The sequence below is a fragment of the Otolemur garnettii genome, unplaced genomic scaffold, assembly GCF_000181295.1.
Source record: "Otolemur garnettii isolate 467f Iridium unplaced genomic scaffold, OtoGar3 scaffold00260, whole genome shotgun sequence".
Classification (NCBI taxonomy): Eukaryota; Metazoa; Chordata; class Mammalia; order Primates; family Galagidae; genus Otolemur; species Otolemur garnettii.
Genome location: NW_003852655.1, coordinates 604172 through 622379, shown reverse-complemented (window position 1 = coordinate 622379; position 18208 = coordinate 604172). Strand labels below are relative to the sequence as shown.

General features: G+C 59.3%; 1 protein-coding gene across 1 annotated transcript in view; it reads left to right on the top strand.

Annotated features, from left to right (window-relative positions):
- Window positions 1-5440: 5440 nt before the first annotated feature.
- The window catches only part of MUC5B (mucin 5B, oligomeric mucus/gel-forming), a 33192-nt gene continuing 20424 nt past the window's right edge, over window positions 5441-18208 (top strand). Inside the window, exons 1-24 of the mRNA XM_012813312.2 lie at window positions 5441-5510; window positions 7076-7147; window positions 7499-7570; window positions 7893-8154; window positions 8263-8377; window positions 8515-8605; window positions 8725-8831; window positions 9383-9584; window positions 9936-10061; window positions 10451-10568; window positions 10657-10795; window positions 11079-11189; window positions 11361-11430; window positions 11655-11795; window positions 11879-12043; window positions 12300-12394; window positions 12952-13078; window positions 13324-13579; window positions 14075-14130; window positions 14384-14484; window positions 14747-14898; window positions 15171-15420; window positions 16199-16378; window positions 16767-17006. Of these exons, the coding sequence (XP_012668766.1) occupies window positions 5441-5510; window positions 7076-7147; window positions 7499-7570; window positions 7893-8154; window positions 8263-8377; window positions 8515-8605; window positions 8725-8831; window positions 9383-9584; window positions 9936-10061; window positions 10451-10568; window positions 10657-10795; window positions 11079-11189; window positions 11361-11430; window positions 11655-11795; window positions 11879-12043; window positions 12300-12394; window positions 12952-13078; window positions 13324-13579; window positions 14075-14130; window positions 14384-14484; window positions 14747-14898; window positions 15171-15420; window positions 16199-16378; window positions 16767-17006 (3318 nt within the window). The remainder of the gene's footprint in view (window positions 5511-7075; window positions 7148-7498; window positions 7571-7892; window positions 8155-8262; window positions 8378-8514; window positions 8606-8724; window positions 8832-9382; window positions 9585-9935; window positions 10062-10450; window positions 10569-10656; window positions 10796-11078; window positions 11190-11360; window positions 11431-11654; window positions 11796-11878; window positions 12044-12299; window positions 12395-12951; window positions 13079-13323; window positions 13580-14074; window positions 14131-14383; window positions 14485-14746; window positions 14899-15170; window positions 15421-16198; window positions 16379-16766; window positions 17007-18208) is intronic.

Genomic DNA, 18208 nt, shown 5'->3' with positions numbered 1-18208 from the left:
CAGTGATATTTTTGTAGAAATAGAAAAATCCATGCTAAAATTCATATAGAATACCAAGGAACCCTAAATAGCCAATATATTCTTGAAAAAGAACAAAACTGGAGAACTTAACACTTCTTGATTTCAAGACTGAACACAAAGCCCCAGTAATCAGAACACAGTGCTCCTTGAATAAGAACAGACGTATGGACCAATAGACTAGAGCAGAGAGCCCAGAAATAAACCCTGGCATATGTGGTCAATTGATTTTCAACTTGTGTGCCAAGACCACACAAGGGGTCTTCTCCACAAGTGGTGCTGGGCACACTGGACATTCACATGCAAAAGGGTGCCACTGGACACTTACCTTAAGAAAAAATCAAAATAGATCACCTGAAGATGGGAGCCAAAATGATAAGTCTTAGAAGAAAATGAGGAAATCTTCATGACATTGAATTTGGTAATGATTTCTCGTATATGACAGCAAAAGCACAGACAGCACGAGAGAAAAAGACTTCATCAAGATGAAAACCTTTTATGCAGCAAAAGAGAGTGAAAAGACAAACACTGGTCAGGAGAAAATGTCTGCAAATCATGTACCTGGTAAGGGATTAATATCTAGAATATTTTAAAACTCCCAAAAGTCAACAGCAAAAACCCAAAACAACCCAACTCAAAAACAGACAAAGGGGCTGGGTGCAGTGGCTCATACCTGTAATCCCCACACTCTGGGAGGCCAAGAAGAGTGGATGGCCTGAGCTCAGGAGTTCAAGACCAGCCTGAGCAAGACTGAGACCCTGTCTCTACTAAAAATAGAAAACCTAACCTAGCACTGTGGCATGTGTCTGTAGTCCTAGCTACTCAGGAGTTTGAGGCAACAAGATTGCTTGAGCCCAGGAATTTGAGGTTGCTATGAGCTGTGATGTCAAGGCATTCTACTGAGAGCAACATGAGTAGACATTTTCCCAAGAAAACACACAAATGAGCATGTGGGAGGATGCTCAGCTCAGGAAATGTTAACAGGGACCACAGTGAAATGCCACCTCCAACTTGCCAGGAGAGCATCTATCAAAGAAATGGGAAACAGGCTGTGTGGCTGAAGAGGAGAAACCAGAGCCTGTACATTGCTGGTGGGCCTGTGCAATGTGGCCCATCAACTCTACCCTTAGCCCCAGGAATTCTTCCGCAAAGCATCTGAAAGCAGGACGGGGTCAGACACCTGCTTGCCCGCGTCCATGCAGCATAGTTCACAGCCGCCAGACCAGGCTTCACCAGCACGTGAGGGCATAAAGCAAAGTCCATCCCACAATGGGGCATGACTCAGCCTCAGAAAGGAAGGAAATTCTGATGCAGCTTCTACGACTCGACGTGGATGGGCCCTGAGGATGCGACGCTAAGTGAATGAGCCTGAGCCTGATGTAGACAGAACTTGAACCCATGTGACTTGGCTCCCTGAGGCCCCAGAGGGGTCAGGCCATTGGAGACGGTGGCCGGGAGGGGGGCGGGGGCAGACGGGCGCTAGTGCTTCACAGGGGCAGAGCTTCTGTTTAGGACAATGAGGAAGTACTGGAGATAGACGGTGGCAATGGTGACACAACATAGGAACGTGCTCAATGCCCTTTTATGCATATTATAAATGGCTAATAAAGTAGGTTTCTAATCATATACCTTTTACCATAGTAAAAAATATTCCCCTTAGTTTTCCTGTTTAAAATGCTCTAATTGGTACCTCTCAGAGCCCCACACCTGCCCTGCTTCCCCCCAGCCCCCTGGCCCAGTGGAGGGTCCTGAGGTGCTAGGGACCCTCCACTGGGCCAGGTACACACTGCCCCAGGGCCTTTGCCCACCTGCTTTGGTTTGCTTCTTTTCTACTCCCTGGAAGCTCTTATGCTGCCCAGGCAGGTTGAGCCGTGGGCCTGAATAGGGCAGGCCCCACCACACAGGGCAGTGCCAGGACAGCTGAAGGAAAGCAGGGAACGGGCAGAAAACTGGGTCTGTGCGAAGACCAGAAAAAGGCAGAGGCACAGGGTGGGTCACAGTGTGCCCATAGGGCAGGGGCTGTCCCAGGGCAGGGTCTCTGTGTTCTCACAGCCCAGGTGCAGGATTGGAGAGGGGGCACAGTCATCCTCACAGTTGGGGCATCTGTTGCTGGGCAAGCCAGGGGTCTGGGCCCGTGATGGCCCCCCATCCCCTCTCGTTTTTTCTGGACACCAGGTACCACCCCCATGTCCAGATCCCATGAGACTCTGGGTGTGTAAGGATATGGCAGGGCCAGATGGATCACCCAAATGTGGGCTGGGGAGCTCAGACCATCCTCCCTATGGGGCTCAAGCCTGCCCGCAGCCCTCTAGTCACGCACTGGGCCCCTCAGCCCGCCCTGGGAGTGTGGGCCAGTGCACTAAGACCCTGCCTCAGGAAGGGTGCCTCTGGAGAGCAGGAGGGAATAGGTTCTGGTCCCCAGTACAGTCCATGGCATGGCTCTAAGCAGGCCAGAGCCCAGCTGGGCCATGACACCCAGGGGCATGTCCTGAGCATTCTGGATGTTCTCTGGTGCCAAGCGTGGAACTGGGCAGACACCCAGCACTTGGGGGCCAGTGGACCATGGGGCTCTGTCCTCAAACCTACACTGCTAAGGTAGGAGAAAAGGGCTGGGTAGGGGGACAGCAGTGTCAAAGGCCTCTGGAGGGGTCTGGGGGTCCTTAGCGGCTCCTGTCTCTGGCCTGCCCATGGCCAGAGTAAGGATGCTAGATGGTCCCACCTAAGTCTGGGCCATTCCAGGCAAAGCTGCAGGGCAGGTTCTCAGCACAGAGCAGGCAGGCGGCACCCCACACCCTGGGAGGCTGCGGACCAGACCCCCTTCCTGGCAGGAACCACAGTACCCCCTCCCCTTCCCTCACCTTCTGTCTCCAGTGCCTTCAACTGTGAAGAGGCGAACTCTGCAAACAGGCTGAGCAAACAGGCTGGACTCCCCAGGCCACATCCGGGATGTCTCAATAGCCGCGACCCTGACAGGCCACGGTGGCGGCCAGCTCCACCGCCCTCAGGGGCCCTGCTGACCTAGCCCTGCTCTGCTTGGGAAGTGCTTGGCAGTGGGTGTGGGTAGAGGCCACACCAGGCTTCAGCTACCCCCACTGGGTGGTGCTGAGGGCCAGTTAGACCAGCAGGTGAGGCCCTGGCACTCAGTCTGGATGAGGGGCTGCCTCTGAATGGTCTGGCCATGTTCAGGGTGGGCTGGGGACTGGGCACCAGATCATTAATGAGCACCAGCTGTTTTTCCAGCCCGTGCTTGGAGCAGACAGGCAGGTGGCACAGAGTGGGTGGGCTGGGGGCTGTGGCCGTGCCCAGACATATAGCACAGAAGTACCATACAAACTATCCCTTGAGATCCCTGCCCTCTTTGATGAGGGAAATGATACAGTGGCAGGAGGAGCTGGGCTGGGACATTAGCTGGGAGCACGGTGTACAGTGGCGCTGAGACCTGGGGGCTCTGCAGTGAAGGAGGGCCAGCTTCCATCATGGCATCCACTGAGCTCTCAGCTGTGGGGAAGGGTGACATTTGGCAAACCATGTCAAACGCTTTTTGAAATTGTTGCTGTGGTAAAAAAACACACAACATGGTTGGGTGTGGTGGCTCATGCTTCAGTCCCAGTACTCTGAGAGGCTGAAGCAGGAGGATCTCTGGAACCCAGGAATTGGAGGCTGCAGTGAGCTGTTACAAGGACACTGTACTCCAGCCTGGATGACAGATTAAGACTGTCTCAAAAAAACACAACACTAACATTTATCACCTAACCCATCTGATGTGCATGGCTCAGCAGAACATCTTGTGCTGTGTGGCCATCACCACCCTCTGTCTCCAGAACTTTCTCCTCGTCCCAACCTGAAGCTCTGTCCCCATTCAAACCAGCTTCCCAGCCCCTCTGGACTCCTTGCATTCAGCTGCTGTCTGTCTCTGTCTCTGTGGGTGTGACATCTCTGGGCCTTCAGGGAATGCCCTTCAGCAACAATCGCATCTCACTGAGTACTGCCGTGGCCTGTGTCAGATCTGTTTTCTTTCCAAGGTGGAGTGAGGCCCTACTGTGAGGACTGCGTGCACTTCACCCACCCAGCCCTGGGCGTCTGTGAGCCTGGTCTCCAGACACGCTGGATCCCTGGGGCAGAGGGGGAAGGGCCAGGTCACAGGCTCTGCTCAGAGGTCACCCACAGTGGCCACATCCTTCACACTCCTGCCACCGGCCCACCGCCTCCAGGTTCCCCATGTCCTCACCAGCCTTGTTTTTTTCTGAGTCTTGGGTAATAGCTGTCCTGGTGGGTGTGAGGTGCATCAAAGCCTTGGGACTGGCTTTCTCTTTGCCACAGCAATTCCACTTTAAAGAATTTGTCCTCTGAGAGACTAATGCAGGCAGAGTCCAAACCGGGGCTGCAGTGACAGGGGATTGTGATGGGTGATGAGGACACACACCTGCTGCCATGGGGCTAGCACTTCCCTGCTGGGGTCCACCTGGACACTCTCAGGCAAACCTGTTAAGGGCTGGGCAAGAAGGAGCCAGAGCAGAAATATCTCACACTCACATCAAGTGGGTAAAGAAGCATTTGGGACAGAGCGTCCTCCTTACTCAGAGGGTGAACAGTGGGAGATGGCACTGTGGGGACCTCCCCGGGGAACCCCTGCAAGGGTCCCCATCGTCATGTGTGGACGTCACCCCGTGTGGTCAGCTGAGAAGCCCAAGAAGGTCCAGACCCCAGGAGCAGGTGCTTTCTTTGCCCCAAATCAGGAAAGACAAGGCCAGGCCGGGGTCAGAGGAGCACCACTGACCACTCAGGCCTTGTTCCCCGGGACCTGAATCTCCGAGGAGGAGGAGCTGGAGCCCTCCTGCTTAGTTGGGCCGGTGTCTCTGGGCATGGAGCCTCCTCCTGGGACCCCACAAGACACAAAGACCAGTACTTGCTCTGACACACGACTACTCACCATCCTGAGTGAGCAGTGCACCAGGGCTGCCCACTGCCAGGTCAGGCAGTGGTCATCAGTGATGGCACAGTACACCATGGCTCCCTACTCTGTAGAATGCAGCACTGAGCACCTCTGCTCAGCCCCACAGGGCCACCTGGGCTGAGGTCCCCTCTCCAGCCCACCCCCAGCCAGACACTCCCATGGCTTTGTTACCCAGGGTGGCGCCAGCACCACCTCCAGGCACCAGGTGGGACGGCCCCCACCTCCTGACTGTCAGAGCTGTGGGGGTCGGGGAGGGGTGGGGTCGTCCGGCAAACCCTTCCTCCTCTGGGCCTCCCTGCCACGGCCCCTCCCCAAGAGCAAACATATGTGGTGGCTCTGGGGCGAGTGGGGCCCCACGTGGCCCAAGGGCCGGCACCAGGCCAAGGCTTCCTGCTACTTAAGCCTGAGGCCCCCAGAGGAGCTGGCACCTGCCACTCTCTCCTCGCCCGCCTGCCGAGCCAGCCCATCATGGGCAGCAGGGGTGCATGCCGGGCGCTGGCCTGGGCTCTCACGGCCCTGCTCGCGGCACGGCTGACAGGTAAGGTCCCCGTCCACTCCGGACCACATTCATGGCAGGTCCTCCAGAGCATCCCAAATGTCACGGCCCCTGGCATCCGGCCTTCATCCACCTCAGGGGGACATGGTGTCCTCAGACACGGAGCCCAGCAAGACATTAAGAGAGTAAAGCCTGGCCTGGACGGGGGGTCCACACCTGACCATGGGGCAGGGCCCTGAGAAACCACAAGCTGGCCTAGAGGGCTGAGGCTGGAGTCTCTGTGGCCCAGGGAGGGGGAAGGGCCCCCCTAGCACAGGGTCTGCAGAGGACAGTCCACCCTCTGGGTGGGGGGGTCACAGCTGGCAAGGCAGCCCCCATGGGGCACAAATAGTGTCATGGCCATTCCTGCAGCACAGGGCCCCTGCCTGGGCCAGGGCTGACTCCACAGGGCTGTCCTGCCATCGTGGCCACCAGCCCTATGGGTCATACCTGCCAGGCCCTTCTTGTGGTGGTGTCTCTTCTCTGTCACTTGGGAAGAGCTGGGAGTGCTAATACTTGCTGTCAAGAGTAAAGATGTGGCCCCAGAGGAGGTATCCCTCCCCCGCCTATGCTCAGGGTCTGAGCTGGGCCGCTGGGGCCTCAGTTTTCCCCCCAGGTAAGGGTAGTTGTGGGGGGCGGGTGCCCAGAGTCCCTGCCACAAGCCCCATTCTGAGTCTTTTAGTGGGTCTGGGATAGGAGGGCCCTCCTGCTGAGAGTCTGAGACACTGGCCTCACGGGCACGGCTGTGGCCCTACACCTGGCTCCTCCAGGCTGGCAGCCAGGGCTCTATCCACCACGGGGGTTGCCTAGTGGCTGTCAGCCCTACCTGGTCCTCCTACTTTGCTCTTGTGGCCAACGGAGCCCTGGGGTGGGAGGGTCCTTTTGTCACAAGGAGACAGGTACTGTGGCCCCTGGGGACTTGGCCAGACCCCACAGAACAGCTTTGCATCTGCATGGGGCATGTGGGTTCATGTCCAGGGTACACACACCCAGACTGAGGTGTGGTGGGGGGTTTGCAGTGGGCATTTCTCTGGCCAGGTGATGAAGCCTGACTTACCTGGCCCCAGGTACAGGAGGTAACCATAGGAGCAGCCAGGAGGGGCAGCAGGAACAGCAGGATGGGGTTGGGGAAGCAGTTGTGCTCCTGGGAAACACAGGAAATGGGGCACCCAGGAGTGGCCAGGAGAGCTAAATGGAGAGCCAAGCAGCACAGGTACCAGCTGTCCCAGATCTGAGCTGAGCAGGGGATGAGGATGGCCGCCTCAGGCTGGTGTCCCCCAGTCCTCCTGGGCCATGACAACACCAGCCCCCAGCTCCTCACAAAGCACAGGGGTCAAGGTCCACTGGAAGGCCTGGCCCTGCAGAGAGTGGCCTGGGGGACCTGGGGGTATAGCTGCCCTGAGCCCAGAACCTAGCACAGTCAGGCTGCGGGTTGGGCCCAGGAGGGATTGTCTAGCCTCAGGCCAGACTTTGTGCCTCTTGTGACAACACTGAAGGGCACAGAGACCCACAGGTAGGGCCCAATAAGGGCCATGGGCTCCTCACCACTCCCACCCCTTCTCCTACAGAGACCCAGGGTGGTGCAGAGCTGAGCTGGGGCAGTGCAGGGCCCACTGCGGACAGCCTCAGGGTGGACAGCGGTATGAAGCCCAGGCCTGGGTGGTGATTTCCTGACCAGTCAGAAGAGGACTGGACACTGAGTGGGATTGGGGATTCCACATGGCCACAAGCCACACAGAAAACCCTGGGGCCCTATGGGGATAGAGTAGGCATTCACAGCGTACGAAGGTTCTCAGCAGAGACTCACACCTGTGTGCATACACACACTGACTGTGCAGATGGAAACACCCAGGGTGGGAGGGTGGCTCTACCTCAGGCCAGCTCACTAGTCCTGGGGTCTCTGTGGTCCCAGAGTGGCCAGTTAGGGTGGGGCTTTGAAAGGGGTGCCCCTGGCTGGCCAGGGCCCCAGGTGACCCAGCCCTCACCTACAGCCCACCCGACGTCCTCGCCCACCAGGCACGTGAGCTTTGTGCCCCCCATCACTGTCCTCCCAAGCAGCTATGGTAAGTGGACGCCAGCCCTGACTGCCAGAGAGGGGGTGTTCACCAGGCCCAGGAGTGAGGGGCTAGACCTGGAAGTAAAGCTGGCACAGTGTGGGCCATCCAGGCAGGGCAGTGCCTAATGCCTTCCCTGTGGGCAGTTCTGTGGGCTGACCACCCAGTGGGGGGAGGGCAGCCAGGTGGGGCACAGTCCACATAGATAGTGGCCAGTCACCACTGTCTTCCTCATGCCAAACGTGGGTGCCTTGGTCTGGCAGGTGTCTGGGCACAGGGTGGGCATGTGAATCTGGCATCCAGAAGGGCCTCTTCATGCCCCTCTCCGCAGCCCTGCACGCAGCACACAATGGGCGGGTCTGCAGCACCTGGGGCGACTTCCACTATAAGACCTTCGATGGCGATGTCTTCCGCTTCCCTGGCCTCTGCAACTATGTGTTCTCTGCACACTGTGGGGCCGCCTACGAGGACTTTAACATCCAGGTGCGCCGTGGCCTGGTGGGCTCCAGGCCCACCATCACCCACATCATGCTCAAGGCCCAGGGGCTTGTGCTGGAGATAGCCAACGGCTCTGTCCTTGTCGACGGGCAGCGGTGAGCAGGCACTGCCAGGACCAGGCTGGGTCAGGATCAGGGGTGGCAGGAGCACTCTGGGTCCTGGCTAATGGCCTGGCCCAAGGAGAACTGGAACTTGTCGCCTAGGGAGGAGCTGCCTTACAGCCGCGCCGGCCTCCTGGTACAGAGGGGCAGTGACTACGTTTTCATCAGCCTCCGGCTGGGGCTGACCTTGCTGTGGAACAGAGAGGACGGAGCCCTGGTGAGGAAGCTCCCATCCCCTAGCCCCCAGCCCCTCCTGGCCTGACCAGAGGTGCCCCTGAGTGGTTGAAGCTGGCAGGGCCCCTGAGGCCTGGAGGGCAGAATATCTGAGCTGGCGCTGCCACTGCCCTGCCCTAGCTGGAGCTGGACCCCAAGTATGCCAACCAGACCTGTGGCCTGTGTGGGGACTTCAATGGCCTCCCAGCCTTCAATGAGTTCTATGCCCACAGTGAGTGTCACCCAGAGGCCCTGGTAGTGTTGGGATCCTGCTGTGGCTAGAGGAGTGCCCTGGTGGTCAGCTTCCTCACAGGCCCCAGAGTCCCATGCTGGGTGTTTTCTTTCTGGCAGACACCAGGTTGACCCCTCTCCAGTTTGGAAACCTGCACAAGCTGGATGGGCCCACAGAGCAGTGCCCAGACCCCCTGCCCTCACCAGCAAACAATTGCACAGACAAGGTGAGTTCTGCTTCCAGGCACAGCTGAGGACAGAGGCACATCCCCAGGTGTCTAACAAGACAGAGTCAGCTGGGCCGAGGGGCAGTGCTGCAGGAGCCCTGGACCAGAAACCCCTTCTGTGGGCTGAGAGTGCCAGTGGCCCAGAAACTCTAGGACACCCGGATCTGCAGAATCCTGAGACTCAGACCTTGATGTGACTGACAGAAAAGTCCTGGGAGCTCCCGCCCCACATGCTGCCTGTCGGGGCCCTGGGGAAGGGGATGCTCCCCAACAACCGGGCACCCAAGTTTGGGTGGCCACCTCCCACTGCCCTCCTCTGAGCCGCCTCCCAGGCTTGGATCTGTACTCTTCCTGGGTGCTCATGCCATGGCCAGGGATGTCCTGGAGCCCTGAGGATTTGGGCAGCCCCAGAGCTAAGCAGAGCCCAGAGCCGTGGCAGCAAGTTCACATTGTTGGGGAGGAGGATGGGTGGGTGAGTAGGAGCAGGGCTGGGGATAGGAGGAACCCTGAAGGGAAGAAAGAGGTGGGGGCCATCCAGCTGTGCTCCCCAGGAAGGTGTCTGCCACCGCATCCTTTCTGGACTGGCCTTTGTGGAATGCCATGAGCTGGTGGACCCTTCTGTGTATGTGGACGCCTGTGCCCAGGACCTGTGCCGCTGCCCCTCCTGCCCGTGTGCCACTTTTGCCGAGTACTCCCGCCAGTGTGCCCATGCAGGGGGCCAGCCACAGAACTGGAGGGGTCCTGGCCTCTGCCGTGAGTGTCCCTGCCAAGGCCTGAGCCTTGGGGAGATAGGGCAGGGGCTGACCCTCAGGGCCACAGCCAGAGGGTGCACAGGGAGAAGGCATGTCAGGTGAGTGTGGGCAGGGGAGAGGACCCTCTCTCTTCACCTCACACTCCACCCAGGAGACCATCAGGGGACTGGGGCAGGCAGGACAGGGGCTATCCAAGACCAGGGGCATCTGGGCTGTCCCGGGCCTGGGCCTGCCTTCCAGAGACCCCAGTGGCATATGGAAGGTGGGATGCAGGTGGCTCCAGCTGTCCAGGTGAGCCCTGGGAGCGGGTCTGGGGTCTAGCTGGGTCTAGCTCTGCTTCCTGCTGCTGCAGCCCGGACTTGCCCTATCAACATGGAGCACCAGGAGTGTGGCTCGCCCTGCATGGATACCTGCTCCAACCCCCAGCGCTCCCAGCTCTGCGAGGACCACTGTGTAGACGGCTGCTTCTGCCCCCCAGGCAGGTCCCTGCATGTGCCCTTTGCTCCCATTTCCATGGCTATTGCTGTCCCCAGCACCCAGCCCTGGCAGAGAAGCTAAAGATCTTCTCAAGAGTCCATACAGGGTGGGTACTGACTGCCAGGCCTGCCCATCCGTGGAGGCAGACAAGGCAGCATCACAAATACTGGGGACCAGGTGGGGAAACCAGGCCCAGAAGCGCTCTGCACTCTTCCACAGAGGGAGCAGGTCTGAGGGTGAGGGCAGTGGCCTGGTACAGGGGCTCTTTCCATGGGAGGCAGCTTGTCCCCAGGGCTGGGTCTTCTCAGGGGCAAGGCAGGGGCCCCCTCTGTGCCTCAATGTCTTCACCTATGCATGGGCCAGTCCTGCACTCACACCCCTACCCTGCAGGCACTGTGCTGGATGACATCACCAACTCAGGCTGCCTGCCTCTGGGGCAGTGCCCCTGCACCCACGGCGGTCGCACCTATGCCCCGGGGGCCTCTTTCACCACCAGCTGCAGCTCCTGGTAGGCCCCGGACAGCCTCCCTCTGCATGAGCCACAGGGAGTGAGCCCCACCTCACTTCCAACCGCTCTCTACTCTCACCTCCCCTAGCACCTGCTCCGGGGGGCTGTGGCAGTGCCAGGACCGGCCATGCCCTGGCATCTGCTCCGTGCAGGGTGGCGCACACATCTCCACCTTCGACGAGAAGCTCTATGATCTTCATGGAGACTGCAGCTACGTGCTGACCAAGGTGCGGCCCCTGGGCAGGCCTGGAGCCCTGAGCCCTTCTCCCGATGGCGAAGGCCGCTGCCGTGCCCTCCGCGGTCAGAGGGATGAGTCCTCCATGCAAAAGGGAAGCCCTGAGTTCATATCAGCTAAGCTTCACAGGGTTGAGGGACCCCCAGGCCTTGGAACCAGCTGCTGGGAGGTGACAGAGATGCCAGAGGCCACCTCCCACAGAGCCACACATCCACGGGTGTCCTGGGCAGAGGGCCACCTAAGCCTACACCCTCATGGGTGGGTCTGCCCATCAGAAATGTGCGGATAACACTTTCACTGTGCTGGCCGAGCTGCGGAGATGTGGCCTGACTGACAACGAGAACTGCCTCAGGGCTGTGATGCTCAGCCTGGACAGTGGGGCCACGGTGAGGGGCTGCCTGGCCCGTGCTGCCCAGCTCTGGACTGGGAGGGGTGGAAATAGGAGAGTCATGGAGACTGAGACCTCAGCCCTGCATGAACCTCCCCTCCCCAAACCCCAGCTCTGCTTCCTGAGGGGTTATCCCGGCCACAGAGAGTTGACAATGCTTCTCCACCAGGTCGTCCGGATCCAGGCCGATGGTGGCGTGTTTGTAAACTCCATCTACACCCGACTGCCAGTGTCAGCAGGTATGCAGCTGCCCGGGGCCCAGGCCAGGGCAGTGTGTCCAGAGTGGGCTCAGTTTCCAGAGCCTGGGCACGTCCATCTCAGACTCTGCTTGCTCCTGATGGCCTTGGGCAGCTCCAAAACAGCCTGCAGGCAGGTTCTCACCTGCAAGGTGGGGTGACAAGGCCATGCTGGCTGCAGGCGACTGCGTCTGCCCCACCTCCTCTGACGCTTCCACCTCCTGCAGCCAACATGACCATCTTCAGACCCTCCACCTTCTTCGTGGTGGCCGCACAGCAGGGCCTTGGCCTGCAGCTGCAGGTGCAGCTGGTGCCCCTCATGCAGGTGTCACTTAGGCTGGACCCCTCGCACCGCGGCCAGATGTGCGGTGAGGATGGAGGGTGATGGTGTTGCCCTGGCTCTGGTCAGCAGGCTGGACACCACCCTCTGATGTCTCCCCACTGCCCCCAGGCCTATGCGGGAACTTCAACCAAAACCAGGCCGATGACTTTATGGCCCCCAGCGGGGTGGTGGAGGGCACGGCCGCGGCCTTTGCCAACACCTGGAAGACCCAGGCCACCTGCCCCAATGTCAAGAACAGCTTCGAGGACCCCTGCTCGCTGAGCGTGGAGAACGGTACCCTCAGCCCACCGCCTGTGGTCACCCCAGGGTCAAGTCCCACGGGGTCTGTCCTTGTCCCCTGGGCCACAGTACTCCTGGGGCAGGGCTTAAAGGAACCCAATGTAGGCAGGTGGTATGCATGGCCAGCAGGAAGGTGTGAGGGGGAGAGGCATGGCAGGGGGCGACCCTGATTCCAGTTCCCTGTTGTGGGGGCTGGGTGGCATGAGCAGAGCCCCAAGATCATGCGGCACCCACTGGACCCTCCCCCCAGAGAACTATGCCAGACACTGGTGCTCACAGCTGACTGACTCTGCTGGAGCCTTCTCCCGCTGCCACTCCATTGTCGACCCTGCGCCCTTTCACTTGGTGAGTGCCTGTGGTGCCCACTGCCACAGGCCCAGGTCGGGAACAGAGTTGGGGACAGAGTTGGGGGAGTCAGACCCTGTCCCAGCCTGGAGCCAGAGCATATGTGTAGCCCCCCAGCCAGCATCTGCGTCTGTATCCACACTTCTCCCACGAACATGGGGCACTGGGCCAGGGCCCTCCCTCGAGCCTCGTCCTAACTTGGCTCCATTTGGGAAGACGCTCTGTCCAGTAAGGCCCTGTCCTCAGACACGTTAGGATCCTGGTCCATCTTTTGAGTTAACAGTTCACTCACGACCACTTTCCTGCCCTAAAGTCCTAGAGAGCACTCAGCTCAGCCCCTCCAAATGGCCTCTCCCAGCCCACCCAGGCCCTAACCCCTCCCCTTGCTCAGAGCCCAGTCTGCTCCCACGCCTGGTGCCACTGCCCCCCACCCGCCGTGGCCTCCCATGGTCCCATCACTATTTAAAGCACCAGGAAGTTTCACCCCAGCCTCTAGCCTGATGCAGCCTTCCTCCTGCCCCACGTGGGATGGACCCTAATGCTGCCACCACCCCCAGCACTGCATGTTTGACACCTGCAACTGTGAGAGGAGCGAGGACTGCCTGTGCGCGGCCCTGTCCTCCTATGTGCACGCCTGCGCTGCCCGGGGCCTGCTACTCCACGGCTGGAGGGACGGCGTCTGCAGTGAGTGTGGGGTGGTGTCCCCATGCCATGGGCCTCCTAGGGTTGCAGGGCCCTGGGCAGCAGCCATCATTCATGTGGCCCCAGCCAAGAGCACCAGCCACCCTCATCCTGGCCTCCTGAGAGCCTCGAGTCCTCATGATCCCCACACCACAGATGAGGGCACCAAGACTAGGATGGGGTGTACACCAGCCAGACCAGGCCACCCCACCACTGACACTACTGTCCTCCACTCCTACTGTCCACAGCCAAGTACATGAGCAGCTGCCCCAAGTCCCAGCACTATACCTATGTGGTAGACACCTGCACGCCCACCTGCCGTGCCCTGAGTGAGGCCGACGTCACCTGCGGTGTCCCCTTTGTGCCAGTGGACGGCTGCACCTGCCCTAAGGGCACCTTCCTGGATGAAGTGGGAACGTGTGTGCCTGCCCAGGAGTGCCCCTGCTACCTGCATGGCACAGTGGTGCCCCCCGGAGAGGTGGTGCATGACAATGGTGCCGTGTGGTAAGGGAGCTCAGCCTGCGAGAGGGACCCTGGGGTCCCCTGGGCCACCCACACCCTGAAGCCACCCTCACACCTCCATGGGGTCCATGTCTGAGCCTCCCTACCTGTCGCAGGGGGCCCCACTGGGGGCCCCACTCATCTGAAAAGAGGCCTGGGAGGCTACTGAGGTTTCTAGCCACAGGACTGTAGGGAGTAGGAGCCTCAGCTTTGCCCCAAATGCCTCCTGCACCCTGCTCCTCCCTGGCCTTGAAGGCTGCTCCTTATAGCTAGGGGCCAGTTCTAGTGCCTGAGGGTCCTGGTGGCCTACTTGCCCCTGTGGGCATTGGCTCACTGGCCAGCTCCGCAGGGGGTGGGATCTTCACAGCAGCCCAGTAGTACCATCCTGCCTGACCTAGGCAAGGAGGTGTAGCGCCCGGTGCTGGAGCCGGGGCTATGCAGTGTGGGAGGTCATGACGTGTGGGCAACGGGTCCAAGCCAGTTGTCCATCTCTTATAGCTCATGCACGAGTGGGAAGCTGATCTGCCTGGGGGCCACATTGCAGAGAAGCACAGGTAACATCACTGCCCATGTGCCCCATCCCGCCTAGGCACCCTATTGAGGGTTCCAGGAAGAGAAGGGGCTGAGCTGTCTGCAGAGGAGCTGGGCAGCGTTGTGGGGGGTCCTGGACCACTCATGGAAGCATCCAGTACTCAGCCTGGGTGGGCACTTGGTGGTTAGAGCACAGGCTGGGGGTGCCCATGGCCAGCAGCCTAGGACCCATGGACTGCTGTTCCTTAGGACCCTCCCACTACACTCTGTCCCCAGGCTGTGTGGCCCCTATGGTGTATCTGGACTGCAGCAACACCTCAGCAGGCACCCCAGGGGCTGAGTGCCTCCGCAGCTGCCATGGGCTGGATGTGGACTGTGTGAGTCTTGAGGCCACAGCCAGGATGCCACCCACCATCTGGGATGCAGGGAGGGCCTGCCAGGAGGGTGCCTGGGGTCTGCATGATCCCAGTGTGGGCAGATGGCCAGTGGCTGTGGTTTGCTGACCCCAGGCAGTGCCCCTGTGTGGCTTGTGCCCACCACGGTGCTGCTCTGGGAGACATTGCAAGGGCATGCCCAGGATGGACAGTCCTCACTCGCCTTGGTCTCTAGGCCCTGACCAATGTCTGCCTACTCCCACAGTTCAGCACTCACTGTGTGTCTGGCTGCATCTGCCCCCCGGGGCTGGTGTCAGACGGGGCAGGAGGCTGCGTTGCTGAGCAGGACTGCCCCTGTGTGCACAATGAGGTCTCCTACAAGCCTGGAGACACCATCAGAGTCAACTGCAACACCTGGTAAGGCCTGGGGCCCTGGAGGTGGCAGGTGGGGAGCCCTGGGACAGTTGCCTGAGCCAGAGGGGGACCTCATAGGAAGCAGGAGCTACCAGGATGCTTTCTGGATGTAGAGGTCCTCCTGTGGAGGAAGGGGCCAAGGGGACTGGCTGGACACCACACCAGCCAGTCCTTGTCATCGCCATGAATGTAGCCTGTATGCATGGGGCCTGGGCTGGCCTGAAGGGAAGGGCTCTGGGGCCAGGCCACCCTGTGAGCAGTCACCCTGTCCACAGCACCTGCAGAGACCGCAGGTGGGAGTGCAGCCACCGGCCCTGCCTGGGCACCTGTGTGGCCTATGGGGGCGGCCACTTTATCACCTTCGACGGTGCACGCTACAGCTTCGAAGGAAGCTGTGAGTATGCCCTGGCCCAGGACTACTGTGGGGGCAACACCACCCTGGGGACCTTCCGCGTTGTCACTGAGAACATTCCCTGTGGGACCACTGGTGTCACCTGCTCCAAGGCCATCAAAGTCTTTGTGGAGGTAAGAGTGCCCAACAGGAAATTCTGTGAGGAGGTCCACCAGCACCACAGGTCTCCAGCAGTGTGTGTCATGGGGCTGCCACATAACTTGGGACCGTATAGCATCCTCATCCTCTCACTGCCCTGGACACAGAGCCTGGGACCAGAGTGGGTAGAGCCCAGCTCCCTCCCAGCAGGGCCAAGTGCCTCCGCATCTTCCTGAGCTATGAGCTGGGGGTCCTTTCCTCCTCCCCAGCTCTGGGGCTCCAGGTGCTTCTCAGCTTTGGCCATGTCACCCCGACTCTGCCTCTGTCTCCATGTGGCTCCTCCCATGTGTGTCCTTGTCTCCCGTTACTCACAAGGACACTTAACACTGGATTTGGGACCAACCCAGTATCTGGAATAATCTCATTTCCTAATCATATCTGCAAAGATCCTTTCCCCCCATATGGTCCCATTCACGGGTTTGAGGAGTTAGAATATGGACATACTTCAGGACACACACTTCCAGCAAGAGAGGTCAAAGTTCATCACAGGGCAGAGAGCAGGGCTGTTAGCTGGGGCAGGGGAGTTCCCTGGAAGCATGGGAAGGGGCTAGAGAGAAGCAGTGAGTGAGGGGGCGGCAGGGCACAGAGCTGGTAGGGAGCAGAGGCACACACCCCACCCCTATTCCCAGCATTTGTTGCCTCGCCTTCCTCCAAACTTCTCTGAGACCCTCATGAGCTGGGTTCATCCCTCATACTGGATGTCCCCTGGGCCTTAGGCCTCTCCCAGCAGCTTTGCCTCTTGTGTCCCTCCAGAGCTATGAGCTGATCCTCCATGAGGGGACCGTCAAGGTGGTAGAAAGAGGGCCAGGTAAGGACCTGCCTTACAAGATCCGCTATATGGGCAACTTCTTGGTCATCGAGACCCGTGGTGGGATGGCTGTGTCCTGGGACCGGAGGACCAGTGTGTTCATCCGGTTGCACCAAGAATATAAGGTGAGCACTGGCCTTGCACTCCTGTTTCTGGCCCTGCTGGGACCAAGCCTGGCAGCCGACAGGCCCTTGAGCACTGTCTTGACCTGTAAAACCCAGGCTGGGGCAGGGCCACGCAAGGTGTCAGCTCAACACAGATGCACCAGAGTCTCAATTAGCAGGCATCCTTGCTCTCTGGACTCAGGAAGGGCCAGCTGGCTCTCCAGGGATGCTGCAGGACCTACATAACCATTCCTGTCTCTTGCAAGTTCTCTGGGCACTGCCTAGGGGAGCCAGGTGCCTAATCTGAAGTCCCCTGAGGGCCATAGACACCCCAGGCCAGAGTCAGTGCCACCCCCACAGTTCCTATGGCCCCAGCTCTCAGGGCTCCATCTGTCTCCTGCTTCTGCAGGGCAGGGTCTGTGGCCTGTGCGGGAACTTCGACGACAGCGCCATCAATGACTTCACCACACGGAGCCAGTCCGTGGTGGGAAATGCCCTAGAATTTGGGAATAGCTGGAAGCTCTCCCCATCCTGCCCGGACGCCCTGGCACCCAAGGACCCCTGCACTGCCAACCCCTACCGCAAATCCTGGGCCCAGAAGCAGTGCAGCATCATCAACAGCGCCACCTTCGCCGCCTGCCGCACTCAGGTGGGGTCTTGGGCTTGGAGGCAGGGGCCAGTGGGACAGCAGTTGCCTCTTTACCTGTGGGAGCCAGTCTGGGCTGGGCTCACAGCAGGTGTCTGTGGATGATTTTGACCCTGTTTCAGCATACAGCACTGCTGGGATTTCCAGCTCTCAAGTCTGGCTCCTTGTGCCTGGCATGAAGCTGTCACTACTCTTATGCTTTCTGGCCCTCAGTGTGGCCCTGACCACCCTCCTCTGGGACCACACATCTGACCACTCTCCTCTGGCCCCAGCATGAGCATGAGTATCTGCGGGTCCCCCAGTCTGGAAGGGGGTCAGTGGTTGACCCTCAGTAGAGACTGTTCCAAACAGCAGTTTCCTATGGTTCTGACAAATGCTGAGTGCCCACTCAGGGGTGCAGCTGTGTCATCAGGACCTTCTTGGGGGTGAGAAGAGGCGGGTCACACAGGGACACTAACCACTGACACCCCCAAGTTACTTTCACTGATCCTGGCTGCTCTCCCAAGGAGGCCCCAACATCTACCCTTGCCACTCTGCTGACTAGATCAGATGGTATTCTGTGTCCTGACAAGGCTGACCATTGATTCCAGTGGTGCCTCATGATGGCAAAAATGAGAACTTGGTGCTGGGCATAGTGGCTCACATCTGGAATCTCAGCACTTTGGGAAACCGAGGCAGGAGTTCAAGACAAGCCTGGACAATGTATCAAGACCTGAACCCTACAAAAAACAAGGAAAAATGTCTAGGCATGTGACACCACTCCCAGCTGCTTGGGAGGCTGAGGCAGGAGGATCACTTTAGCTCAGGAGTTGGAGGCTGCAATGTGCTAGGCTGATGCCACTGCACTCCAGCCAGGCAACAGAGCAAGACCTTGTCTCAAAAAAAAAAAAAAAAAAAAAGTAGTGAGAACCTGGGTCCACTCTAGGTCTGCTGCTGTGATTTGGAGGACTCACCTCACCTTGCCCTAAGGAAACAGCCCCTTGTTATCAGGATAGGTTAACAACAGGGCTCTCAGTGAGGGCAGGTCTAGAGGTGGGCCAGATGCTGTGCAAAGCTCTGCAGAAGTATCTACCCTTCCACTGGTCTGTTCTGTGTGCCATGCTCACCCTGGAAATGGACAAAATCTGCTCTGAGGCTCAGTGCCCATATCACAGTGGTTATGGTGCCAGCCACATACACTGAGGCTGGTAGGTTCAAGTTGGTGG